The following is a 27,975-nucleotide window of genomic DNA, read 5'->3' as shown; positions in this document are numbered from 1 at the left end:
CAGGGGCAGGGGCAGGGGCCGGGGCCGGGCGGTGCGGTGTCGGTGTCGGCAGCATCCCAGCGCCCGGCTGCGGTCGCTGCGAGCCTCGGCCTCTGTCTCCTCCCCGTCCCGCCCTCACCTCCACGCGGGTCCGCCCGCGCCAGTCAACTCCGCGCACTTTGCCCCTGCTTGGCAGCGGATAAAAAGGGGGCTGAGGAAATACGGGATACGGTCACCCACTGCCAGCTCCAGCCTTTAAATTCCCGGCTCGGGAACCTCCACGCACTGCGGCTCGGGCCCCGACACCCATCCAGCGTGCACCGGCGAGCTCCGAAACCGAAGTCCCCCGGCGCCCCCGAACTCCGCTCCGCAGCCTCAGCCCCTGGAAAGTGATCTCGGCATCCGAGAGCCAAGATGCCGGCCCACTTGCTGCAGGAGGAGGTGAGCTTCCCAGCCTGGCCCCGCACCGCAGGGTCGCCGGCGCGGGCTGGGATTCCAGGGGACGGGTTGGCGGCAGAAGAGAGGGGAGAGCTTCGCGGAGGACTTGGCCGTCCTTTTCGAGTTGTGCTGCCTTCAGTGAGTTGGGAATGCGGATTGTAATTGGGAGATTTGAGTCTCCAACTTTTCTTAAGCTTTAAAGTAAAGAAAAATCCGTTCGTGCTAGTGCTTTTATGAATTATGCGGGTTTTCCTTTGTGTTCGTGTGGATGTGAGTGCTTTACCTCTCCTTCCTACTGCCGCCTCCCGTAGGTTTCGCGCCCCTCGCCTCCCACCCCCCTCGCCCTCCGCCCCCCGCCCCCCTCGCCCTCCGCCCCCCTCGCCCTCCGCCCCTAACCTATCTGCACAGTTTCTGGGAACTTCTCCCCGTTGCATCTCGGATACACCCTACCTTCAGTGAACCCGGGCGCTGGGGGAGGGTCTGTGCTTGTGCTGTCCACCCTTCCCCCAGCGTGATTAGAGAGCGGAGTAGCCCCAGCTGCCTCCACGTGTCTCCTCCTGACTCTCCGTGTCTCCTCTCCAGACTCTCTGCTTCCTCTCCCTTCCAGATCTCTAGCTCCTATACCACCACCACCACCATCACAGCGCCTCCCTCCAGGGTCCCGCAGAATGGAGGAGATAAGTTGGAGAAGACGCCCCTCTATTTGGAAGAAGACATTCGCCCCGATATGAAAGATGATATATATGACCCCACCTACAAGGATAAGGAAGGCCCAAGGCCCAAGGTTGAATATGTCTGGAGAAACATCATCCTGATGTCTCTGCTACACTTGGGCGCCCTGTATGGGATCATTTTGATTCCTACCTGCAAGTTCTACACCTGGCTTTGGGGTAAGCAGCCTCCCTGTCCTCCTGACTCAGTCCTCCAGGTACTCACTGCTCTTATAAGATAGGATCTTACATAGAACACCAGCCCCTCCCAGCCTCCCGGCTGGGGTTTTTCTCAGGCATTTCTCTTTGGTTGCTTCAGGCCTAGCGGGGTGGGAATAGAGCCTTGAGGGGGAGGGGGGACAGAAATGCAGGAATGTCGGTGCTGGGGACATTGAGAGCTCTGGGACCATGTGCTGTGGGCCTTGAAGTGTAGACCTGTGCTGGAGTCGCTTTTCCTGAAAAAGCTTTTCTGTTTGAGTCAGTTGCTTGGCTGCCTGTCCCACCCCTGCCAGCCACAAAAGAATCAAAGCCCTCTACCTGGGAGTCATGGGTACATGGTACTAAACCATTGGCTTTCTAGGGTCTGTGTTGAGCAGTCATGGGCTAGGGCAGAGGGAAACTAGTCAGGGAGAGAGTTCGTTGGAAAGGGAGGAACAGAGGTCATCATCCACAAAACTATTTTGACCTTATCCCTTGGCCAGAGCAGGCTTCTTTGTTACAGAGGAAGATGAAGAAGCTCCCATGTAACCCAAGTCACACAGATGTGTGTTGGTGTGTTACTCTGCATAGGTCTCCAGGGTGCTGCACATGCCAGTCAACAAAATGCTCTTAGAATGAAATCAGGTTGAAGAAATGTTTCATGTTCCATCCCCCATCCAGCCTGCTCCTGGCCCCTCCCCCCACCCGGTGCCGTGAAGTGCCAAGAATTCTGAACCTTCTAATACCAGCCCTACCCATCCCTCCTTGCCAGGGACATTGAGGCAAGGCCAGAAAAGAGCCCTCAGAAAAGAGACCCTGGTCTTAAGGCTGCTGTAATGAGGGAGACAGTTCCCAGTTTGTCCCTGACCTGCCCTTAGCTCAGCTGTTTTAGAGACCCATTGGCCTGATGGCATGGCCCTGCCCCCTGGATACACACATGTGCTTTGCAGCCTTTTTCACCTCTGCCACCATGAGCCTAAGTTGGGAAGGGAGAGCAGGAAGCTCTGCAGACCAGGGGCCCCGCACTGCTACTCTCTAAGGGGTACTGAGCCAGAACTACTCCAGAAAACAACTTGAGGTTTTTCAGAGCAGCCTGGGTGTGGGATACCTGACAGCTCGCCCTTGGTGGGTAGTTATGCAGAAGGGCTAGTAGGCCAAGTTTTAGCTGTTTCCCTCAGGATCTCTTAGGTCTTCCAAAGATGGTGAGATCTGGTTCACTAAGCTTTGTTTTGGGAAATCCTCCAGGTGCTACAGTGAAATGCAACTGAGAAGAGCTCCTTTGTCAGGATATCAGTTTTTCTAGGTGCCACCTGTGGGCAACAGTACTTTCTTAGGATTAGGAAGGTAGCATTCCTTGGGTTACATATGTGTCACAGCTGTGGTAGAGACAGAAAGAACAGGCCAGCTGCAGATGAGTTCATCTGCATACCAGGAAGGGCTCTTGTATTAGTGAGGGGAGGGCAACATCTGTTGTCTAGCCCCTCTGAGGATCCAGCAGAACTTTTTTTGCAGCATGAGGGATGAAGAGCTGGGATAGGACTCCCCAGGGAGTCTGTGGGTGCCTCTCTCCACCCTTTCTCCCCAAGAGGAGAGTCTTCACAAGTAGTTTTCTCACCTGCAAGCTCCTCCCAGCCTCAGCACTCCCTGTAGGTCTTCTGAAGCCCAGAGTTTGACCCAATTGCCTCTGCTTGGTCACCTTCAGCTGCTAGTACAGGGAGCAGAATACTATCCCAGCCAAGGCTATGCCTGCTACCTTTATTTTGGTGACTTGCCCATGGGTGTGTGCTGTGCCTTCGGGCAGAGAAACGTGGCTCACAGAGACTGGATGGTAACTTATTTTACTGGGCCCTTTGGTGGATGGCTTAGCTGACGGAATGACCATCTTAATATGGGAATATCAGAACTCTGTCTGAAGAAACAAGGAGGATGAGGGGAGGAGGGTCAGAGGTCTCAACCTGGGCGTCTTCTCTTCCCGCCTTCAGAGTTAAGGAGCTTTGTCTTTCTGGTTTTAATCCCTACAGACAATGTTAGCAACTGCTCGTGATTCCAGCGTTTCTTACGACTGAGCAATTTTGAGAACCTTATATCTCTTTTTTAATTTTGGAGTCTCCCAAAGGAGCTCTTAGGGCAGGACTGAGGAGAAAACCTCTGGCAACACTGAGAGCCAGAGGCAAAACCCTTCAAGTCTCTTTCTTAAGGCCAGAGCAATGAGGTGTTGCTTAACCATCAATTTGTACATTAGTATTTCTTCCCCTGGGGAGGAGAGAGGGGCTGAATCTCCAACTGTTTTAAGCCCTTCTATTTGATAGGCCTAAAGGTGTTAAGGCACCAGAGTGCCTGAGTTCTTGTCCCAATTTCCCTGTTAACATAGGATCTTATGTACTTTCTCAATCAGCTTACCCCAGGGTATTATGTGGCAAGAAACAACCCCAGAAGCTCCTTTGGTCATTAGAGAGGGCTCTGGCTCAATGGATGGATTTCTGGGTAACATGCAGGTTAGATACTGCGTCTGGGGAGATGTTGGTCACCACTTGGCTTGAAGCCAGATCACCTGGGGCCTTAATCCCCACTCTGAGGCAATGTGGAGAGAGCTCTTGTTGAGGCTGACTCTGGCTGTATGGCTCTCCTGGAGATCCTATAGGAGGAAAAGGAAAGAAAAATGGAGGTAGCATTGAGGAAAAAGGAGGTTGTTTAGGAAGCGGCTGCAAAAGAACAGGGGACAATTTGTTACAATGTGTGGTGTCTCCAACTGCAACTAAGCTCTGTGGCCACTGAGGCTCTATTGTTTCTAGCTGTTTCCCTAGGAATGAAACATTGTTAACAGTTTCTACCAAGGCCACAGCTGCCTGCTAGAGCTATTGAACAGAGGAAGAAATGGGTGCTCAGCAACCTACTTCCCAGTTAGAGATTATTTCTGGCACCTCCTGAGCCTCCAGGGAAGGTGAGGCAAGACAATGGTGGGGAGCTCCACTGACAGCTTGAAGAATATCCCACCATTGTCTAGAACAAGTATTGCCCAGTAAGAGTATGGTCTGACAGGGACGTGGCAAAGGAGAGACAGAGGAGCTGTGCACGTATCTTGGGGGAGGTGGATGGTATAGCTAGAAGGTGAACTGCTTGTCAACAGAAAATGTAGCTTCAAACCATGGCTTCATTTCTTACTAGCCATGTGACCCTAGATAAACACTTCACCTCTGAGCATCTATTTCTTCAGCTGCAAAGTGAGGGTATTAATACCACCTAACCCCATTGAAGGTACCCAATGAAGTGGAGAATATTAAAATCCTTGGTCAAACCTAAGACACTGTGCAAATAGGACTTAAGCGCAGGGCTAATATTCCCCTTAAATAGCCACACTGCCTGCTAGAATATTGAAATGCTTTTTTGTACCAGTTGATAAATGGCCATAGTTCAGAATCCCCTAAAAGCCCCCTATAACTAAGGGCTTCTCAAGTTGGTCAGTGCCCAGATTGTATTGGCTGTTGTTTTATTTTTTGAGGTATGGTCTTGCTCTGTTGATCAGGCATCAGTGCACTGGCATGATCATGGCTCACCGCAGCCTTGACCTTCTGGGCTCGAGATCCTCCCACCTCAACCTGTGGAGTAGCTGGGACCACAGGCAGATGCCACCATGCCCAGCTAATTTTTAAAATTATCTAGAGACAAGGTCTCCCTATGTTACCCAGGCTGGTCTCGAACTCCTGGGCTCAAGGGATCCTCCTGCCTTGGCCTCCCAACGTTCTGGGATGACAAGTGTGAGCCACCGCACCTGGCCCTCTGCTGTTATTTTAATAACACCCTTGCTTATGAGTCCTGAACTCTGTAGGAGTAGTTTGTGGCTCTTAAAACCTTAGAGAAGGCCACCGGATGTGGTGGCTCACACCTGTAATCCCAGCGCTTTGGGAGTCTGAGTCAGGTGGATCATGTGTTCAGGAGTTCAAGACCAGCCTGGCCAAGATGGTGAAACCCCATCTCTACTAAAAATACAAAAGTTAGCCGGGTGTGGTGATGTGTGCCTGTAATCCCAGCTACTCAGGAGGCTGAGGCAGAGAATTGCTTGAACCCAGGAGGCAGAGGGTGCAGTGAGCCAAGACCGCGCCATTGCATTCCAGCCTGGGTGACAGAGGAGACTGTCTCAAAAAAAAAAAAAAACACCTTAGAGAAGGCCTAGATAGAAGTGAAAGGAGATAGCTAGGCCCTGGAAGAATGCCTTCCAGATGAAGAATGAGTGGTAAGAGCATTATTCTCTCTCCTGCCTTTCTGACTCCTTAGTTCTTGGGATTTCTTTGCTTATTATTATTTTTTTTTAATCTTTTTTATCTTGAGAGGCTGAGGGGTGATGATTTTTCAAGTGGTGAAATTAAGGGACATGGTTATCCCTAGAGTTCATGGTAAGGCAAATCTCACCCAAAGCCTGAAGAAGACAGTTCTAACATCCAGAGAGTGTCTCTAGCATCCTTCCCCAGATGGAACTCACACTGGTTGGTGACTCCCCCACTGTCTTCTCCTGGCAGGGTTATTCTACTATTTTGTCAGTGCCCTGGGCATAACAGCAGGAGTTCATCGCCTGTGGAGCCACCGAACTTACAAAGCTCGGCTGCCCTTGCGAGTCTTTCTGATCATTGCCAACACAATGGCATTCCAGGTAAGAAGCTGTCTCTGCTCAACTGTTTGTCCTCCACCCTATCAAAGATCTGGGGGCAGAAAGGAGGGATCAGCAGCCAGAGAGGAGCCACACCTGGGCAGCGGTTTCACTTTCTTCTCTCCTGTGGTCCCCTCAAGTGCCAGTTTAGTCCTTAAGTCCATAAAGCATGAAGAGACTTCTGAGTCTTAGAAAAGGGAACTGGAAGATAAATGGGAAATATTCTGGATGTGTAGGATTATTTTTGATCCTAAGGTCCCTGTGTTGTCACACAGTCTGGCTGTTGTGGCTCTTCATCATAAGGGGCTTTGGCACATAAGCCAGAGACTGACCTTGGGTGCCTGGGCAGACATTGGACAATAAATTCACTATTTAAGATGAGTATCTTAGTACTAGGGAGGCAGAAGTGGGAGGATTGCTGGAGCCCAGGAGTTTGAAGCTGCAGTGAGCCATAATATCACCACTGCACTCCAGCCTGGGTGATGAGATCCCAACTTTTTTAAAAAAAAATTCTTTTAAGTGAACAACTTCGCCCAGCACGGTGGCTTATGCCTGTAATCCCAGCACTTTGGGAGGCCAAGATGGGCGGATCGTGAGGTCAAGAGATCGAGACCATCCTGGCCAAGATGGTGAAACCCCGTCTCTACTAAAAATAAAAAATTAGCTGGGTATGGTGGCGCATGCCTGTAGTCCCAGCTACTCGGAAGGCTGAGGTAGGAGAATCGCTTGAACCCAGGAGGTGGAGGTTGCAGTGAGCCGAGATCACACCATTGCACTCCAGCCTGGTGACAGAGTAAGACTCTGTCTCAAAAAAAAAAGTGAATAACTTAGGACTCCACCACAGTGGGATTGAAGTTGATGTTCCCAGACTCATGAACTCTTATTTTCAGATAATGAGAGCAGACAACTTTTATTGCACTATGTGCCTGGCACTATTCTAAGCATTTGATATAAAGTCCTCACAACAATCTTAGAAAGTAGATACTATTATTATCCTCATTTTACAGATGAGGAAACCAAGTTACAGATTATATAGACCAACCCAACATTGTGGCCCTTTCTTGGGGTGTCATGCTGGCTAAGTAAAAACACAGGTTTGTTGAGGCAAAAAGTTTATAGCAAAGACAGAATGAAGGGAAGTGGGGAAAGGGAACACATCATACCATGAAGCTGTAGCAATGGGCAAATTATAGCATGTGGTGTGGGGCTTAGCTTGGAGCAAGAGGAAGAAAGGAAACCAACTTAAGTCATGGCAGTATCCCAAGAACTTAGCACAGTTGCATAATCATCTCTGCCTCAGCAGCTTATACCTTGAAGGCTTCTGAGGTCCTGTGCAGCAAAAGGAGGGAAGAGAGTTATTGGTACATTCTTGTGATTTTAGTAGAGATGGGGTTTTGCCATGTTGCCCAGGCTGGTCTTGAACTCCTGAGCTCAGGTAATCCACCTGCCTCAGCCTCCAATGTACTGAGATTACAGGCATTACCCACTGCACCCAGCCCAAGATATTGGTACATTCTTTAAGGGATGGAAAAAGTCATGGAGAAGTCCAGAGGTCGTTTGAAAATGCAGCCATGATCATGAGTTGCATGCCTGGCCTTGTTATTGGGTTATCTGAGCTCTCTTTTACAAGGCACCAGAATGGTGCACCCTGCAGCTTTATCTACTGATTGAGACCCTAGGACACAAGGCTGTCTGACTCATGTTCTCCATGCCCAGGGATTAGGTACCCCATGAGGATCTTTTCCAACATTCCTGGCTTAAAGAATTGTAATGTTCTCACTTCTTGCAACTCTCTGAGCTCTGTATGATTTATCTCCATTCCAACCACCATATAACCTTCAGAAACAGCAGTCCTCTTCCTGTGGTCTTGGGGTTATAAGTTGATTTTTCCACTTAAGCTTCAGTGGCAAGTTGGGAGAAGAGGGAAGGCAACTCCATAACTCCTTTGGAGCCCAGATTCCTGGGTATTTTGTAAGGTTGGGCTGAGAGCCTTGGGCTATTGATAACTGTCCATTGGAATTCTCCTAAGAGTGTGTCTGTCCTCCAGCCTTACATTCTTCTTCTCTCTCTCCCCAGAATGATGTCTTTGAATGGGCTCGTGACCATCGTGCCCACCACAAGTTTTCAGAAACAGATGCTGATCCTCATAATTCCCGACGTGGCTTTTTCTTCTCTCACGTGGGCTGGCTGCTTGTGCGCAAACACCCAGCTGTCAAAGAGAAGGGCGGTACGCTGGACTTGTCTGACCTAAGAGCTGAGAAACTGGTGATGTTCCAGAGGAGGTGAGTGAACGCCTGATGGAGGTGGGCATATGGCCCTGGCATCTGGTGGGTAGGGGCCCCATCTTTTCTCCTACGACTTATAAAATATAAGCCGAGTTTAGGAGCATATTGTAGATTGTAATATATATATATGCTGAGAAATGGACTGGATTTGCATGTTCACACTCATAATTTAAAATCCCAATTTGTAACATCCCACAGGCCCATAGCCATAGACTATTGCTCTGTTTCTTTCTCTCTGAGCTGTCTTAATTAAACTCATTACATTCAACAGATGTTTGTTGACCTAGGACAGTCATAGATTCAAAGATGATTATAGCCTAGTTGCCTAGGTGTTTTAATTTTTTTATTTTTATTTTTAACAGAGTCTTCCTCTTGCCCAGGCTGGAGTGCAGTGGCACAATCTTGGTTCACTGCAGACTTGACATCCCAGGCTCAAACAATCCTTCCACCTCAGCCTCCCAAGTATCTGGGACTACAGGCACAGACCACCATGCCTGGCTAATATTTGTGGAGACAAGGTCTCAGTCGCTATATTGCCCAGGCTGGTAGCTTAGTTCTTCAAAAAGTTTGTAGCCTGTAAGGGGATGGAAGGATAAGCCAAGTATCCGAATAACCATGGTATAAGGCAGAATATTTTCTGTACTGTGAGAGGTACAAAGGGGAGGGAGATTGCTCAATGGGCAATGCCAAGGAAGTGTTTATGAAATAAGTAGTGTTGGAATCCACCAACGGATAGAAACTTCTACAACTATGTGTGGGGAGGGACAGTGCAAACACAAGAAACAGAATGAGCTAAAGCATGAAGCATGTTCCAGCAATAGAGTCCTTTTGCTTGAAGTATAGGGTGTGGGAAGAAGTAAGACTAGAGAGACTGCCATTCTTGTAGAGTCCAAAAAGCAGACTTAGGATTTAGGCAGTAGGAAGCCATACATTTTTTGAACTGCAGTGTGGCGGAGTTAGAGGTGTGCTTTAGGAAGGCTACTTTTAGAGCAAGTGTAGGAAACCATTGAGCCAAAGCAAGAGGTAGGGACATAAGTTAGGTAACGAGGACCCCTGCTAGGGAAGCAGTGGCAGAAATGGAAAAAAGAGTTGGGTGTAGGGAATATCAGTGATGTAAAAGTCAAAGACTTGACTGCTAAAGGGATATAGGGAGTCAGTGCCCTTGGAATGTCAATGGCCTGGTGTACATTGAGAATGAAGGTTGAGAAAGAGCTTCCAGAGGGACAGAGAGCTGCAGGTGATCAAGGACACTCAATGGGCCTCTGAGGGAAAAGAAAACCAAATAATTGGGGGGTAGCTAGCAGAAAATGGAGGCATGACACTAAACACAGACTGATTAAGAGTGCTGATGAGGGCCGGGCGCGGTGGCTCAAGCCTGTAATCCCAGCACTTTGGGAGGCCGAGGCGGGTGGATCACGAGGTCAAGAGATCGAGACCATCCTGGTCGACATGGTGAAACCCCGTCTCTACTAATACAAAAAAAAATTAGCTGGGCACGGTGGCGCGTGCCTGTAATCCCAGCTACTCAGGAGGCTGAGGCAGGAGAATTGCCTGAACCCAGGAGGCGGAGGTTGCGGTGAGCCGAGATCGCGCCATTGCACTCCAGCCTGGGTATCAAGAGCGAAACTCCGTCTCAAAAAAAAAAAAAAAAAAAAAAAAAAAAAAAAAAAAAAGAGTGCTGATGAGAAAGAGAAAGGAGCCCAAAGGCAGACTGGAAAACCGGTCAAGGATGAAGAAGTCTGTTCGTTAGTTTGTAATTTGGACCTCACCTGTTATGCCAATGTGGTATTATGCGCTAGTGAAAATTAGTGACGTCTGGGCTTGGTGGCTCATGCCTATAATCCCAGCACTTTGGAAGGCTGAGGCGGGACAATCGTTTGAAAGCTCAGGCATTCAAGACAAGCCTGGGCAAGATAGTGAGACCTCATCTCTACAAAAAATTGAAAACTAGATGGGTATGATGGTTCATGCCTGTGATCCCCCAGCTACTCAGGGGGCTGAGGTGTGAGGATCTCTTGAGCCCAGGAGTTCAAGGCTGCAGTGAACCATGGTCATGCCACTGCACTTTAGCCTTGGCAACAGAGTGAGACCCTGTCAAAACAAACAAACAAACAATAAAACAGTGAACTTAGAGTCAGGAGACAGAGACAAGCAATTCAGCTTTCACTCCTTGCTCTACCATGTCATAGTGGATACTGGTATGATCCTAGAAAAGTCATTTAACCCCTCCCCATCACCTCATCTAAAAAGTGAGGTAACACCACATCCTCAAAAGAGTTTTCCACCCCATTCCCTCTTGCTGTTGTCTGCCATGCTGTACTCATGACGGAGAAAAGAGACAGCCCATCCCAGTTCGTGCGGAAGATCCAGGTAGTGTGGAGTCCCCTCCACTGACCCGGTGTCTGGTCTGTCAATGTAGGTACTACAAACCCGGCGTGCTGCTGATGTGCTTCATCCTGCCCACATTTGTGCCCTTTTATTTCTGGGGTGAAACTTTTCAACACAGCTTGTACGTTGCCACTTTCTTGCGATATGCTGTAGTGCTTAATGCCACCTGGCTGGTGAACAGTGCTGCCCACCTCTACGGATATCGTCCTTATGACAAGAACATTAGCCCCCGAGAGAACATCCTGGTTTCGCTTGGAGCTGTGGGTAAGTCAGCGGTCCAAGCAAGAACATCCAGTGGTCTGCGTATCCAGGTATTAGGCTAGGAGCCAGAAAAACTCGATAAACCTGTTTTTTATGGCTACTTTGTATCTCAGTTTTTCCACTATAAAACTAGGGGGCAGTATATTGGAAAACCCTATGAGAGTCAGGCAACATGTTTTATGTAAAAATGAAAGGATAAAAAAGAAAACACTGATTTTGATTCCAGGTTCTAAAACAATTTCCAAATGTCATATATGGTCCGGATGTGGTGGCTAAGGCCTGTAATCCCAGCATTTTGAGAGGCCAAGGCAGGCAGATCACCTGAGGTCGAGAGTTTGAGACCAGTCTGGCCAACATGGTGAAACCCTGTTTCTACTGAAAAAAAGAAAAAAACAAAAACGGAAAACCAATTGCCATGTATGATGAGCACCTTGGAGTTTTCCTTTCTTTCATCAGCTCTGGGCTGAACTTGCTTGAGGCAAGGAATGCATACATAGAACACTGGGGTCATCTGAGTGGCCAGCAAGCCTAGTGTTACCAACTTCAAGTATGCCACACACAGTATTTTTTATCTTTCCACTCTACTCAGATATGCCATACTTTAAGTGTGTGCCATGCCTTACTGTTTGGTGATGCCATTATGAAGGGCATCAAAGTAACTGCTGGTGGCCCTTTACTGCCACCTACCATCTTGTCTCCTCTTGGCCTCTATTTTTCTCTCTTCTATTCTGAGCTAGGAACATCCCTTCCCCCAACATGCCTTCAGGAATCTCCCAATATAGCAGTTAGTTTGATCACAAGTTCCTGCTCAGTTTTCTAATGTTGACTATTTCTTTTCAAATGACATGGGTTCTCACCACGGTGCCCAGGCTGGTCTTGAACTCTAGGCTCAAGTGATCCTTCTGCCTCAGCTTCCCAAAGTATCTACATTTTTTTTTCTCTGTCCCTCTTTCCAACTGAATATAGACTTTGGTCAAGGCCCTGGATGAGTTTTCCTTAAATAGATCCGGTGGTCTCTTCTCTCCAGCTACTGGTGCTATTGGTCCTTCGATAATATCTAGACAACCATACTACTATACACGTCTATGCAGGTCATTGCCTTACACTCATTTTCTCTTTAAAATCTTCCTTTATATTCTCCACCTTAACCATCTTTACTGTCTTTTAAATTGTTGTTGTTGTTGAGACAGAGTCTCACTCTGTTGCCCAGGTTTGAGTGCAGTGGTGTGATCATGGCTCACTGCAGCTGTGACCTCCTCTGTTCCAAGTGATCATTTCCAAGTGATCCCCTGGCCTCTGCCTCCCAAGTAACTGGGACTACAGGTGCATGCCACCATGCCTGGCTAATTTTTGTATTTTTTTGTAGAGACAGGGTTTTGCCGTGTTGCCCAGTCTGGTCTCAAACTCCTGAGCTTGAGTGATCTGACCACCTTGGCCTTCCAAAGTGCTGGGATTATAGGCGTGAGCCACCTTGACTGGACCATCTTTATTAAAAGGATTTATTTGTCTAGGCATGGTGGCTCACACCTATAATTCCAGCACTTGTAATTCTCGCACTTTGGGAAGCCAAGGTGAGTGGATCGCTTGAGGTTCAGGAGTTAGAGATCAGCCTGGTCAATATAGTGAAGCTCTGTCTCTACTAAAAAAAAATAAAAAAATTAGCCAGGCGTGATGGAACGCACCTGTAGTCCCAGCTACTCAGGAGGCTGAGGCAGGAGAATCGCTTGAACTCAGGTGGTAGAGGTTTCAGTGAACCAACATTGTGCCACTGCACTCCAGCCTGGGTGACAGAGCAAGACTCCATCTCAAAAAACCAATAATAAAAATAAAAGCAATTTTTTCCCTGTCTTTTTTTAACTTTCATGTATCTCCTTGCTCCTTTCAGGCATCTTCTTGCCATTGTGCCTATTCTTATTTTTACCCATGATTAAAATAAATCACATACACTGTATAAATCTGAGATTATCATAGGAATGGAGTTTCTGGCATGAGACGTGCCCTGTATTGTAAATGAATCTCTAGTGACCTTCCCTACCTCTAGCCTCTGGGTTCACAGTGGCTGCCAATATCTGAACTGTCTTGGTTGTCATTCACTCCTCCTTGCCAGGCTGCTTTCCTCCCTTATCACCTCACTCTTTGTTTCCTCTGGCTCTGTTTCCTGCCACCCTAATCTTTTTGTTTCTTGAATTATCTCCCTCATGGTCACATGCTCATCTTTTCTGCCAAATCAACCTTCTCCCTTGAGCCTTTCTTGGGCTGTCTCTTGCTGCCCCAGTTGCAAAGTCCTGTCTTCTTTCTAGCCATTGACCCTCTTCCTCTTTTTTTTTCTCCCTGTGTCTCTGTGTATCTGATTCCATTTTAAATCTGGTAACTAAAGGCCTGGCTAGTGCTTACACAGAGCCCAGCTGCAAAACCATTATTAGAAATTAATAATCCTCAGTACCCTTATTCCTGGCATTCTAGCCGCCTCCTTCTCATTCACCCTGCGGATCATCAAGTGTCACAGAGGGTGGACGTACCTTGGAATGCCCTGGATGATATCATTTACTTTGCAGGACTTCCTTCCCTCGCTTCTGATTAATGCCATAACCGGTCTGTCTGAGGGTATTTTTATCCACACAGAGCCCAATATTAGCTCTTAGTAGCTATTCTTTACCCAGGCCTGATTAGGGTCAGTATTATTGTTGGCTGTGGTTCAGAAAGACAAGTCCTGCCAAGAGTTGGCGAAGTCTCTATCTGTAGAGTTTCCAAAGCTTTACACATTACAAAAATTGCCCTGAATCCAGAATTTGTTTGTTTTCCTCCCTCCAGCAAAGTGAAATGGTCATCCCAAGAGTCCTCAGAATCTCAGAGGTTACAGAGTATCTAAGCATTTCCATTTTTCTTCCCTCAGAGAGCGTCTGTTTTATCAGCACCTCCCCTACACCAGGGACAAAGGTCAAAAAAGTCAGAGTAGCACCCCCCCAGCCCCCCACCTCCGAACTGCAGTGGCTGAGGAAATTCCAGCCCCTGGGCTGGCCTTTCTTCTGACCCTGGGCTGCAGGCTCACTCTGCAGGAACCACCCACCCCTAGAGGTAGTGTGGTGGGGAAAAGTGTGCTCCTTTACTCCTTTTTTTAGCAGTCATTCTGCAGACACCTGCACATACACACAGAGCCTTGAGGGCAGGGCCAATAGTGAATTTGGAATTTCCAGTGTGAAATCCATTCCCAAAAGTAGCAGCTTCTCTCTAGTCATTTTATCCTCCGAGAAACTGTCAGTTCTCCTCCCATCAGGCTCCCAGCCAGCCATGGGTGACCAGGGTCTCTCCAGTTACTCCTTAAGATGCCATTCACTGGCTGCGCAGTGACTCATGACTATAATCCTAGCACTTTGGGTGGTCAAGGTGGGAAGGTTGTTTGCAACATGGCAAGACACCATCTCTACAGAAAAAGTAAATTAATAAAAGTAAAGTTGCCTCTGAGGGGATCTATTTGGTGTGAGGTACCCTGCTAGCTAACTGGTGTGCACAAATCAAGAAGACCTCAATGCACCCTCACTCCATAACGTCTCTTCTTGCTTTTGTTTCAGGTGAGGGCTTCCACAACTACCACCACTCCTTTCCCTATGACTACTCTGCCAGTGAGTACCGCTGGCACATCAACTTAACCACATTCTTCATTGATTGCATGGCTGCCCTCGGTCTGGCCTATGACCGGAAGAAAGTCTCCAAGGCCGCCATCTTGGCCAGGATTAAAAGAACTGGGGATGGAAGCTACAAGAGTGGCTGAGTTTGGGGTCCCTCAGGTTCTTTTTCAAAGTCAGCCAGGCAGAGGTTTTATGTCTGTTTATTAACTACTGAATAATGCTACCAGGATGCTAAAGATGATGACGTTAACCCGTTCCAGTACAGTATTCTTTTAAAATGCGAAAGTATTGAAAGCCAAGAACTCTGCCCTTATGATGCTAAGCTGATATTGTTTCTTCTATCCTCTCTCTCTTCTAAGCCCATTGTCCTCCTTTCACTTTGTTGCTATCACCTTCCTTTCTCTTCTCATTGCTTCCCAGGCAAGCAGCTGATCAGTCATTGTTCAGTGTCCAGCTTCCAAAGCCTAGACAACCTTTCTGTAGCCTAAAAGAAATAGTCTTTGCTCCAAATAACTCTCTTTCCTTGAGCTGTTGTGAGCTTTGAGGCAGGTGGCTCAAGCTAGAGATAAAACGGAACCTGGGCAGTTCCCTGTGAATTATCTTCAGCCCAGGCTTTTGCTAGATGGAATGGAAAAGTAACTTCATTTGACACAAAGCTTCTAAAGCAGGTGAATTGTTGGGGGAGGGAGTTAGCATGTATGGATGTAAGGACGAGGGAAATGAAGCAAGAGGAAGCTCTTGCCATGATCAGACATGCAGCTGCCTACCTAGTGAGGACTTCAAGCCCCCCCATACAGCATGCTTCCTTTCTCTCCTGGCTTGGGGTAAGAAGTGGCTGTGGAGCTTGGCAATGCTAATCTCAATGTCACAATGTATAGTTTAGGCTGAGGATAAAGAAGAAACATTATAAGTTTGTAGAAAAAGTGGTCTTTGCTGGGGAAGGGATTTTTTTCTTTAATGACAAGGAGATTTCTTAGGTCATGTATCAAGAAGTCTTGAAGTTGGGTGATTCCAGAATTGGTAAATACAGTAGATCATAGAATTTTGAGGATTCCATGAGCTGCTCATCAAAATTCTTTCCTCTGCTCTGCCATCTTCAGGATATTGGTTGCTCTCCTCATAGTAATAAGATGGCTGTGGCATTTCCAAACATCCAAAAAAGGGAAAGATTTTAGGAGGTGGAGTCGGGTCAAACATAAAATATATATACACATAAACATTGCTTAGAACATTAAACTATTTCACTTAGAGTATTTCCCTCCCAAAGAGGGATGTTTGAAAAAACTGAAGGAGAGGAGGAATTAGTTGGGTTGCCAATTTCCTCTCCACTGCTGGACATGAGATGGAGAGGCTGAGGACAGAATCTGTAGGCAGCTTCTAAGAGTGAACTTCATATAGAAAAGGATTGCAGGACACATTGCCAAGGGCATGAGAAGGTTACTGAGGGAGTTAGTGAAAGTCTTAATAAAATAAGCTAGATGTTAGGTCCATTCGTTAATTAGTTCCAGTTTCTCCTTGAAATGGGTAAAATCTAGAAGGCTTCTCTCCTCAGTGTTGCGCCCCTTCACTTTTTTTTTTTTTTTTTTTTTTTTGTCTCTGTTAACATCTAGCCTAATGAATAGAACGGCCTGTTAGGGGCAGGGTTAGGAATCTCTTCACTATCCTGATTCTTGATTCCTGGCTCTACCTGGTCTGTCCCTTTTCTCTTAGCAGATCTTTCTCTTCCCTGAACTTTTTCTTCTTTCCCTGGATGGGCAGCCTCCTTTGTGTGTATTCAGAGGTGGTGATGACTTGCTGTCCAGGCAGCTCCCTCCTGCAGACAGAATGCTCAGGGTCACTGAACCACTGCTTCTCTTTCGAAAGTAGAGCTGGCTGCCACTTTCACGTGGCCTCCGGCGTGTCTCCACCTACACCCCGTGCTCCCCTGCCACACTGATGGCTCAAGACAAGGCTGGCAACCCCTCCCAGAAACCTCTCTGGCCCAGAGCCCCTCTCTCTCCCCCGCTCTCAGGGGGCATGGCCAAGCCAAGCGCTCACGTTGAGCCAGTGAGCCAGCTACAGAGCAAAAGAGGGTTTGTTTTCAGTCCCCTCTGTCTGGGTCAGAACCAGAGAGCATGCTGAATGCCCCCTGCTTGCTCAGTAAGACTGCCCCGCCTGAGTCAGTGCTCTCAGCTGGCAGTGCAATGCTTGTAGAAGTAGGAGGAAACAGTCCTCACTGGAAGGGCAAGAACCCAAGTGCCTCACCTCGAAAGGAGGCCCTGTTCCCTGGAGTCAGGGTGGACTGCAAAGGTTTGACTGAGACTTGGGATTTGAGATACCACAAAACCTGCTGAACAGAGTGTCTGTTCGGCAAACTAACCAGCATTCCCTACGGCCTAGGGCAGACAATAGTATAGAAGTCTAGAAAGAAACAGAAACAGAACATGAGTGGTCTTAGAACCTTGGACCACTCCTGTCCCTGTACCTCAGTCATCAAAGCAGAAGCCTGGCTTTTCTCTATTAAGATTGGAAATGTACACTACCAAATGCTCAGTCCACTGTTGAGCCCCAGTGGTGGAAGGGAGGAGGGCCTTTCTTCCTGTGTTAATTGCATAGAGGCTACAGGGGTTAGCCTGGACTAAAGGCATCCTTGTCTTTTGAGCTATTCACCTCAGTAGAAAAGAATCTAAGGGAAGATCAATGTAGTTTAGATCTGTTGACTTGTGACCCCTTGGAAATGTCTGCTGGGTACTTCTAATTCCACAGGTCACCAGATGCCTGCTTGATAATATATGAACAATAAAAATAACTTTCACTTCTTCCTATTGTAATCGTGTGCCATGGATCTGATCTGTACCATGACCCTTACATAAGTCTGGATGGAGACCTCAGGCTGAGGGCCCCAATATATGTGTGGGTATGGGTGGGGATTTGTCTGCTGAGTAAGGAACACTCTTTTCAAGATTCTAAAGCTCAATGTGTCACAATAAAGTGACACATTAATGAGAAACTCAGATCTGATCAAGAGTCTAGATCTCTAACAGTCCTTGCTTTGGGGGTGTGCTGACAACTTACCCGGTGCCTTACATCTTTCTAATCAGTGTTGCATATGAGCCTGCCCTCACTCCCTCTGTGGAGTCCCTTTGCACCTGAGAGCCTACAGAAGTGGCTGGTAGAAAAGGGCCTGAATGGAGGATTGTCAGTATCGCGAATTGCAGGATTCCCTTCTGGGCTTCATTCTGGAGATTTTTGTTAGGGCTGTTTTTCTTAAGTGCCCACATTTGATGGAGGGTGGAAGTAATTTGAATGTATTTGATTTATTATTATTATTTTTTAGGTTAAAAGATGGTTGTAGCATTTAAAATGGAATTTTTTCTCTTTGGTTTGGTAGTATCCTGAGTGTATTCTCTGTAAGTGTAGCTCAAATGGGTCAGCATGAAAGGTTAAATAAAGCAAGGTGGCAATGTTATGCTGGTGGTTAAGGCCAGGGCCTCTCCTACCACTGTGCCACTGACTTGCTACGTGACCCTGGGCAAGTCACTTAATTATAATGTGCCTCAGTTTTCCTTCTGTTAAAATGGGGATAATAATACTGACCTACCTCAAAGGGCAGTTTTGAGGCGTGACTAATGCTTTTTATAAAGCATTTTGGGATCCTTCAGCACAGGAATTCTCAAGACCTGAATATTTTTTATAATAGCAACGTCCACCATGAACTTACTATGTCTATGTGTCCCGGATGCTATCGTTAGTTTTCATTAGTCTATATGATTCTCCAAGAGATTGAATGAATCCGTTGGAGAAGTGGTAGATAACTAGCCAGAAGAAAATTTGAGAATTCATAAACTCGTTGCCATGGAAACACGCAGGATACCTTTTCTTTGATTGGGTGGGATTTTTCCCTTTTTATGTGGGACAGTAGTTATTTGTGACAATAATTTTGGAATAATTTCTATTAATATCAACTCTGAAGCTAGTTGTACTGATCTGAGATTGTGTTTGTTCATAATAAAAGTGAAGTGAATCTGACTGCACTGGGTCTGGGAGTTTTTTCGGCTGTGATTGGCTTCTATCTATGTCTGTACCTTTAAGAGTATAAAAGACGTAGAAGTTACAATGGTTGACTCATACCCCAGTAACCTGCCCTGCTGTCCTAAAGGTAACTTTAGGTTAAACTCTGAAAAGCAGGAAGCCAGGAGTCTGCTGCCATTAAATCAAACACATTAACACCAGCTGGCAACTTGAGCCTGGGGAAGTGCCAGGGTTCTCAGATGTGTCACGTGTTCAGGCACAGCGTTCTAAGATAGAGATACTGGGAGAGGAAGAGACCAGCAGGAGAAGCACTCCCTGGGAAAGCAGTTCTTTATTTTTGTTTTTTGAGACAGTTTTGTTCTTGTTTCCCAGGCTGGAGTGCAATGGCTCACTACAACCTCTGCCTCTTCAGTTCAAGCATTCTCCTGCCTCAGCCTTCCAAGTAGCTGGGATTACAGGCATGTGCCAACACGCCCGGCTAATTTTGTATTTTTAGTAGAGACGAGGTTTCCCCATGTTGATCAGGCTGGTCTCGAACACCTGACCTCAGGTGATCCACCTGCCTCGGCCTCCCAAAGTGCTGAGATTACAGGCATGAGCCGCCACACGTGGTAAAAAGCAGTTCTTTACCTTGCAACCCAGGCTGGGCAGTCCAGCTCTTTCCTGTTTCTGAAATGTAGTCGCCTCCAGGGAATAAAATGGCTGCTTGAGAATGCTGATATGCACAACAGCAGGAAGAAAGGAAAACCAGTAGAAGAGAAGGCTTGTATGTTCCTGGAGCAGAGGGTTTCATGCTCACAGGTGCACAAAGTGGAAACGGTTTTGGTTTTTGGTTTTTCCTTTTAGCTTTTAATACTTTTAAAATTATTTTTCTTAAGATAGGGTCTTGCTCTGTTGGCCAGGCTGGAGTGCAGTGGTGTGATCGTAACTCACTGCAGCCTCAAACTCCTGGTCACAAGTGATTCTTCTGCCTCAGCTTCCCGAGTAGCTGAGACTACAGGCATGTGCCACTGTGCCTGGCTAATTTTTTAGTTTTATTTTTGAAGAGACAGGTCTCACTATATTGGCTTGGCTGGTCTCAAACTCCTGGGCTCAAGCAATCCTCCCACCTCGGCCTCCCAAAGTGCTAGGATAACAGGTGTGAGCCACCACAACCAGCCTAGCTTTTACTCCTTTATCTGATAATCCTCCTACGGAAAAAAGAAGGCAGACTTTTTTTTAGAGTTTAAAGAAGCTCCATATTCCATCAGGAGCCACCTTGACCAATACCTGGGTTTCTAAGAGCTCCCCAGAGCCAATTCTGCCAGCTCACCTTGCTTTCTAATCTAAGGTTGCCCTCACCTTGGATAAGAAGCACAAGTCTCTCAGAGTAATTCAGGGTATCCAAACTCAAAACTATGTACATGGAGGCCTTGCTAGACCTTAATGGTGACGTTTTCTTCATCAATATCTGGCTTTCTACCACGAGTCCCTTTCCCTCTTTATTTTGCTTAACGTGTTCAAGCCAGAGTATTTTTTCAGTCATTCTGTAACTGCACAGTTTCTTCCAAGTCTCCACTTTGTTTCCCATTAACTGGGGTCTGATTTACTTACTTATTTTTTATTTTTGAGACAGAGTCTCCCTCTGTCGCCCAGCCTGGAGTACAGTGGCGCCATCTTTGGCTCACTGCAACCTCCGCCTCCCAAGTTCAAGCAATTCTTCTGCCTCAGCCTCCCGAGTAGCTGTGATTACAGGCACCCACCACCACGCCCACCTGGCTAATTTTTGTACTTTTAGTAGAGACAGGGTTTTGCCATGTTGGCCAGGCTGGTCTCAAGCTCCTGACCTCAGGTGATCCACCTGCCTCAGCCTCCCAAAGTGCTGGAATTACAAGCATAAGCCACCACACCCAGCCTCAATTTAAATAATTTATCCTCACTATGCTCTTTGCTGCTTTCTGTTTTTTTGTTTCAGACGAGGTCCTGCTGTGTCACCCAGGCTGGAGTGCAGTGGTGCAATCATGGCTCACTGCAGCATTTAACTACTAGGATCAAGAGATCCTCCTGCCGCAGCCTCCCAAGTAACTGGGACTACAGGTGCACACCAACACACGTGGCCTTTGCTACTTTCTTATATCCTCTATTTCACAATTGTCTGAGCTCCCTCTGATTAAACACACCTCTATGTTTCCTCCAGGAATCTGTATTTTGCATATTTGTTATTTCATCCTGGCACTGTTTCCTTATTATTAGCTGCAAAAGTTCCAAAGAGGAAGAAGAAAAAAGATACATCATAGAGCTGGAAGAGAGTTGATGAACAGGGTCAGTTGAATTCAAGACAGAGGGAATATGTGATGAGCTTACCTGAAAGGGTGATTTGTAGAATAAGCTTTTAGGGGAACGAAGTAATGTCCCTGATTTTGATATGTTTCATATGGGAAGGTATAAAGAAGTTAAGGTTCTGTTTTGAAATCAAGATTAACCATGGGACAAAAGGACAAAAGACAAATTAAGATGATAATGGAGAAGAGCATAGAAATAAAATTTCCAATGCCCAAATGGCCACCGGTTTTTTCACCTTTCCCTAGAAGAACCAAGATAGTTCCTAAAGATGTCTGCCAGGATAGAAGAAGAAGAGGCATCTAAATTGGAAAGGAAGAACTATCTCTATTTGCAGATGACATGACTATACAGAAAATCTTAAAGAATACACACACATACACATATTAAAGCTAATGAGTTCAGCAAGGTTGCAGGATATAATAATATCAATATGCAAAAATCAAACTAGAAATGAATAATTTGAAAATGAAATTAAAGAATTCCACTTTTAACGACACCAAAAAGAACAAATAGAGGCTGGGCGCAGTGGCTCACACCTGTAATCCTTGCACTTTGGGAGGCCAAGGTGGGTGGATCACCTGAGGTCAGGAGTTCAAGACCAGCCTGGCCATCATGGTGCAACCCCATCTTAAAAAAAAAAAAAAAGAACAAATAGAAATAAATTTAACCATCAAGTATATAAGAATGGTACACTGAAAACTACAAAATGCTGTTGAAAGAAATTAAAGAAGACCTACTAAATAAATAAAAAGAAATCCCATGTTCATGGATTGAAGATAATATTGTTAATGTGGTCATACTCCCAAAATTGATCTACATATTCAAGGCAATCTTTTCTTTTTTTTTTTAAATAATTTCACCTGGGTGCAGGTGGGCTAATGCCGAAAAGGGCGTTAGCTTCAAGGCAATCTTTATCAAATTCCAGCTTCTTTTTTTTTTTTTAGAGAAATTGACAAGCTGATGCTAAAATTCATAGAAAAATTCAAGGGACCCAGAATAGCAAAAAACAAATGATGAAAAAGGCACAAAATTGAAGGACTCACATTTCCTGATTTCAAAATTACTTCAAAGGGCCAGTAATGCAGACAGTGTGGTACTGGCATAAAGATAGACATATAGATCAATGAAATGAAATTGAAGGTATAGAAATAAGCCCATACATCTATGGCCAATAGATTTTTGACAAAGATGCTTAGACAATTCAATGAGGAAAGAATAGTTTTTTTCAACAAATGCCGCTGGGACAATTAGATACCCACATGCAAAAGAATGTCGGTCCACTACTTCACACCACGAACAAGTATTAACTCAAAATGGATCAACAAAAACTCTAAAATTCATAGGAGAAAACACAGGTGTAAATCTTCACCACCTTGGATTAGACAATAGTTTCCTAGATATGACAATAAAAGCACAAGCAACAAAAACTTTAAAAATAGATAAATTGGACTGAGCACGGTGGCTCATGCCTGTAATCCCAGCACTTTGGGAGGCTGAGGCAGATGAGTCACCTAAGGTTGGGAGTTTGAGACTAGCCTGACCAACATGAAGAAACCCCATCTCTACTAAAAATACAAAATATTAGCAGGGCATGGTGGCACATGCCTGTAATCTCAGCTACTTGGGAGGCTGAGGCAGAAGAATCACTTGAACCTGGGAAGTGGAGGTTGCTGTGAGCCAAGATTGAGCCATTACATTCCAGCCTGGGCAACAAGAGCAAAACTCTTGTCTCAAAAAAAGATGATCTTTATCAAAATAAAAAAAAATTTTGGGGGGCACAGGGTCCTACCCAGACTGGAGTGCAGAAACATAATTATAGCTCACTGCAGGCTTGATCTCCCAGGCTCAATTGATCCTTCTGCCTCAGCCTCCCAAGCGGTTGATACATGAACAGACATTTTTCAAAAAAAGATACACAAATGACCAGAAGCACATGAAAAATGGTCAACATTATTAGTCATCAAGAAAATACACTAGGACCACAATGATCTGGTACAGATAGCTGAATGTTTTTAAAATAGTAATTTTTTTTTTTTTTGAGATGGAGTCTCATTCTGTGGCCCAGGCTGGAGTGCAGTGGCACAACCTTGGCTCACTACAACCCCTGCCTCCCAGGTTCAAGAGGTTCTCCAGCCTTAGCCTTCCGAGTAGCTGGGATTACAGGTATCTGCCACCACGCCCAGCTAATTTTTGTATTTTTTTTTTTTTTTAGTAAAGACAGGGTTTCACCATGTTGGACAGGCTGGTCTCAAACTCCTGATCGCAAGTGATCCACCTACCTCGGCCTCCCAAAGTGCTGGAATTACAGGTGTGAGCCACCGCGTCCAACCAATTTTTTAAAAAACATAATGAGTACCACTTCATACCCACTAGGATGGCTATAACTTTTTTCTTTCTTTCTTTTTGAAGAGATGGGGTCTCTCTATGTTGCCCAGGATGGTCTTGAACTCCTGGACTTAAGTGATTCTCCCACCTTGCCTGGGATTACAGGTGTGAGCCACCACACCCTAGTCCTATAATTTTTAAAAAGTTAATAAGTGTTGGTGAGGCTGTGGTGAAATTTGAACCCTCGTGCATTGCTGATGGGAATCTAAAATTGTGCATTTGCTTTGGAAAACAGTATGGCAGTTCTTCAAAAGGTTCAAAACATAGTTACCATATAACCCAGCAATTCTACTCCTACGTATATAGTCAAGAGAACTGAAAACATATGTCCACACAAAAAACATGCACATGAATGTTCATAGCTGCATTATATAATAGCCCAAAACTAGAAACAACACAAACTCCCATCAACAGATGAATAGATAAACACAATGTGGGATATTTATAGAATGGAATATTCTTTGGCCATAAAAAAAGAAGGAAGTACTGATACATGATATGGAAATAATATGGACAACAGGGATGGACCTTGAAAACTTTATTCAAAGTCAAAGAAGGCAAAGAAGTTAGACACAAAAGACTATATATTATATGGTTTCATTTATTATGAAATGTCCAGAATGGCACATCTAGAAACAGAAAGCCGATCTGTGGTTGCCAGAGACTGGGAGGATGATTGCTAATGTGCACAGGTTCTGTGGGAAGTGATGAAAATGTTCTAAAGTTTAGATTTTGGTAAGGGTTGCATGGTTCTGTGAATATACTAAAAATGTCTGAATCACACAGTAAAAGAGTAATTTTATGGGATATAAATTATATCTTAATTAAAATACTATATTAGAAAAAGGCCCTCTATTTTAATGTTTTACCACTAGTTGTAGCTGAGATACAAACCCAAATATATTAAGGAAGCACTGATGAAAATAAGTTTTTTGATTAAAGGAAGCACTCTGTGTTCTCTCTCTTTCTGTTTTTTTTTTTTTTTTTTTTTTTTTTTTGAGATGGAGTCTTGCTCTGTTGCCCAGGCTGGCACATTCTCTGCTCACTGCAACCTCTGCCTCCCAGGTTCAAGTGATTCTCCTGTCTTAGCCTCCCAAGTAGCTGGGATTACAGGCACCTGTCACCACACCTGGCTAGTATTTTTTATTTTTAGTAGAGATGGGGTTTCATCATGTTAGCTAGGGTAGCCTCGAGCATCTGACCGAAAGTGATCTGCCTGCCTCGGTCTCCCAAAGTGCTAGGATTACAGGCATGAGTGAGTCACCGTGCCCAGTCCATGTTCTCGTAATTATACAGCGATGTGGTCTCTAGTCTCAAACTTCAAGGGGACAAAGACTAGCCACATAAGAAAAGGCAAGCTGCTATAAACTAGAGTATAACATGACAATTTGGCTGTACCAAGTTACTTGGAAAAATCCAGATACCACGTTTACATTTAGTTAAAGGGATTTAGGCAACTGCATAAACACAGATTTAACTTCCTTTTGCATGAGAAATTAAAGTTCTGAGTCCATCAGACTTGTGGATGCAATCATAATAACAATAACAATATTTACTAGAGCTGAGTGCTGTACTGAATGCTTGACGGTGTGCTAATGCCCTGCATCAGAAGCAGGTGCTATTATTACCGGGATTTTACTGATGAGGTAACTGAGTTCACCTGGAGAAAAAGCTGTGAGAAAATGTATAATGTTGCTATGATCTGGCTCCAGACCTATGGTCTTAACTACTGGCTCTACTGGGTGTGGAGTAGATGACAAACTAGATATGTCATAATCTCTCATATGTCCAACTGTATGACTGCTGATACTCAGTTACACGCAGAGGCAAAGCCTGGTGCGTCCCTCCTCCCTGGGTGGCAGTGGCAGGGAGCTTAACTTTTGCACAAACAGCAGATGCATCCACTGTTGCAGAAGAACCCAGCCCCCTCCACCTCCTGACCCATCTTAACATTCAGTCAACCACCTGGGTTTTAAGCTTTCCTCTCAAACCATAGATACTTCCTGTCTACCTTTCCTAAACCACACTTCACCCCCCTGTAAGGTTCTGAGCTCCTCAAGAGCATCTTCCTCTTTCAGAAATGTCTCCCTGCCCCTGAACAGTCAGCACTTGAAACAACAGAATGAGCTCATGTCTTGTTCTAAATTCTGCTACAAACTGTGTGAAATGTCACAGGGAGTAGGAGTCATATTTTGTGCCCTGTAGTTAACTTTGTGTGCTGCAGGCAAGGCGCTGATTCTTATACACTGACTTTGGAACAAATGCCACAGGCCCTAATTGCAGGCTCCAAGCAGCTGAGATTCCATACTCGAGTTGCTGGAGGCAGAAGCCTTCCCACTTTCAGGTCCCAGGCCCTCCCTTCCCCCACCCAGTCCCGCCCAGCAAGCTACACCCTGGCCTCAGAGTGGTCACAAAGGCGCAGTGTGTGTGCTGCGCTGACTCACAGTGGTTATGGGCCCAGGCAAGGATCTTCTCAGAGGGACCAAAGGGGCCCTCTCCCTCCTGGCCATTTTCCATGGGGAGCAGTAAGCAGCCAGGGCCATGACAGGCTTCAAAAATCAGAGGGAAAAGTGAAAGTGAAAGGCAGCAGAGGACTCAGATTTGCTGTTTCTTATTTCTTTCTTGGAGAATTATGGACAGTAGGAAGGACTCACCTTTTAGTTTCTCAGTTTGAGAGAGAGAGAGAGAGAGAGAGAGAGAGAGAGAGAGAGATGCATTTTAACTGAAAGGGAATTCACATAACATAAAACTAACCTTTTTTTTTATTGAGATGGGGGTTCACTATATTGCCCAGGCTGGTCTCAAACTCCTGGGCTCAAGCAGTCCTCCTACCTTGGCCTCCCAAAGTGCTGCGATTACAGGAATGAGCCACCACGCTCTGCCAAACTAACTTTTATTTTATTTTGAGACAGAGTTTTGCTCTTATCACCCAGGCTGGAGTGCAATGGCATGATCTCGGCTCACTGCAACCTCCGCCTCCCACGTTCAAGTAATTCTCCTGCCTCAGCTTTCTGAGTAGCTAGGATTACAGGCACTTGCCACCACGCCCAGCTAATTTTTTAAATTTTTAGTAGAGATGGGGTTTCACTCTGTTGGCCAAGCTAGTTTCACACTCCTGACCTCAGGTGATCCACCTGCCCCAGCCTCCCAAAGTGCTGGGATTACAGGTATAAGCCACCACGCCAGACCAAACTAACCATTTTAAAGTGACCAGTTCTGTGGCACTTAGTGCATTCACAATATTCTGCAACCACTACCTTTGGTTCTAAAACACTTTCACCCCAAAAGAAAATTTGAACCCATTCGACGGTGATTCCCCATCTTCCCACCCACATTTGGCCCCGGCGACCACCAATCTGCTTTCTGTCTGTACGGATTTACCAATTCAGGATATTTCATATACATGGAATCATACAATATGTGATCTTCTGTGTCTGGCTTCCTTCACTTGGCATAATCTTTCAACGTTCATCCCCGTTGGACAATATATCAGTACTTCATTCCTGTTTATTACCTATTCATATTCCATAGTATGAATATACCACAGTTGATTTACTGATTCATTCACTGATAAACACTGGAGTTGTTTCCACCGTTTAGCTATTGAGAATAGCACTGCCATGAACAATTTGAGTGCAAATATTTGAATATCTGTTTATAATTTATTAGGTTTTGTACCTAGGATTGGAGTTGCTGGGTCAGATGCTATTATTATTTTTTTAGATGGAGTCCTGCTCTGTCGCCCAGGCTGGAGTGCAATGGTGAGATCTTGGCTCACTGCAACCTCTGCCTCCCAGGTTCAAGCGATTCTCCTGCCTCAGCCTCCTGAGTAGCTGGGACTACAGGCGCCCATCACCACGCCCGGCTAATTTTTCTGTTTTCAGTAGAGACAGGGTTTTACCATGTTGGCCAGGCTGGTTTCGAACTCCTGACCTCAGGTGATCTGCCTGCCTTGGCCTCCCAAAGTGCTGGGATTACCTGGCCCAGATGCTAATTTTGTATTTAAATTTTTGTGGCGCTATCAAACTGTTTCCCCTGTGGCTGCACCATTTTACATTTCTCCAGCAATGTATGAGAGTTGTCCCTTTTCTTCCTCCCTACCTTTTAGAAAGCCAGCTCCCCACAGACTTCCCTTTCCCCTGGAGTAGAGGGTGGGAGAAATTGCGTCTCTCGTAGAAAGACTATTCCAAGCTGCCATTCTTTCCTTTCCCACAAATAGGACACTGTGACCAGGAGGAGGCGAGGACAGGCTGCCACCTCACTGTGGTCACTAAGGTACACCTACTACAGCCACTAACGCGACTCCGTAAAACTACCCTCCTACCGACCTCCAGCGCCTCGGTCCTCCCCCAGAACATCATATTAAGCTTTTAAACAGTCAAAGCTGAGCTCAGATAGGAAGCGGCTTGGCGTGGAGGGTGCCAGCCCTGGCTCAGCCCTGCAGGTGAGTTTTTAACTTTCAGCTCAAGCTTAAGATCTCCGAAGACACTCATCGCCTCGTCCTGCCCAGTCCCCTTCGCTGAAGGGCCTGCCTGTCCAGGCCTGGCTGGCAGCAGACATGAATGGAGAGGAAGGGCCTCCCACTCCACCCCCTCTTGCCGGGGTTACTGGCGGTCACAGACCCGGGCCTTCAAGAGCTATTTACATTTACAACAGCCCAACAGCGCCTGACCACGCCGCAGCCAATCAGCGGCCCCCAAGTTTGTCTGATTCTGTCTGCTCCAATCAGG

General features: G+C 46.0%; 1 protein-coding gene across 1 annotated transcript; it reads left to right on the top strand.

Annotated features, from left to right (window-relative positions):
- The first annotated feature begins 94 nt into the window (after positions 1-94).
- SCD (stearoyl-CoA desaturase) lies at positions 95-18,535 on the top strand. Its single transcript, XM_012439503.3, has 6 exons — positions 95-420; positions 1,025-1,307; positions 5,840-5,970; positions 8,044-8,249; positions 10,672-10,904; positions 14,471-18,535. Exons 1-6 carry the CDS (start codon positions 394-396, stop codon positions 14,668-14,670), a joined length of 1,080 nt encoding a protein of 359 aa, XP_012294926.1. The 5' UTR covers positions 95-393; the 3' UTR covers positions 14,671-18,535.
- Positions 18,536-27,975: the final 9,440 nt, after the last annotated feature.

This window comes from Aotus nancymaae, unplaced genomic scaffold (assembly GCF_030222135.1).
Source record: "Aotus nancymaae isolate 86718 unplaced genomic scaffold, 86718_ANA_hifiasm-v0.15.2.pri h1tg000010l, whole genome shotgun sequence".
In the NCBI taxonomy this organism is placed as follows: Eukaryota; Metazoa; Chordata; class Mammalia; order Primates; family Aotidae; genus Aotus; species Aotus nancymaae.
Note: the sequence above shows the minus strand (reverse complement) of the source record. Positions and strands in the feature narration are given on the sequence as shown.

What these genes read in the sequence shown, in the direction of transcription:
- SCD (XM_012439503.3), top strand. Translation starts at nt 394, where the DNA reads ATGCCGGCCCACTTGCTGCAGGAGGAG. An exon ending in CCAACACAATGGCATTCCAG is followed by an intron (nt 5,971 to 8,043) that starts GTAAGAAGCTGT and finishes CTCTCTCCCCAG; the next exon opens with AATGATGTCTTTGAATGGGC. An exon ending in GGTTTCGCTTGGAGCTGTGG is followed by an intron (nt 10,905 to 14,470) that starts GTAAGTCAGCGG and finishes CTTTTGTTTCAG; the next exon opens with GTGAGGGCTTCCACAACTAC.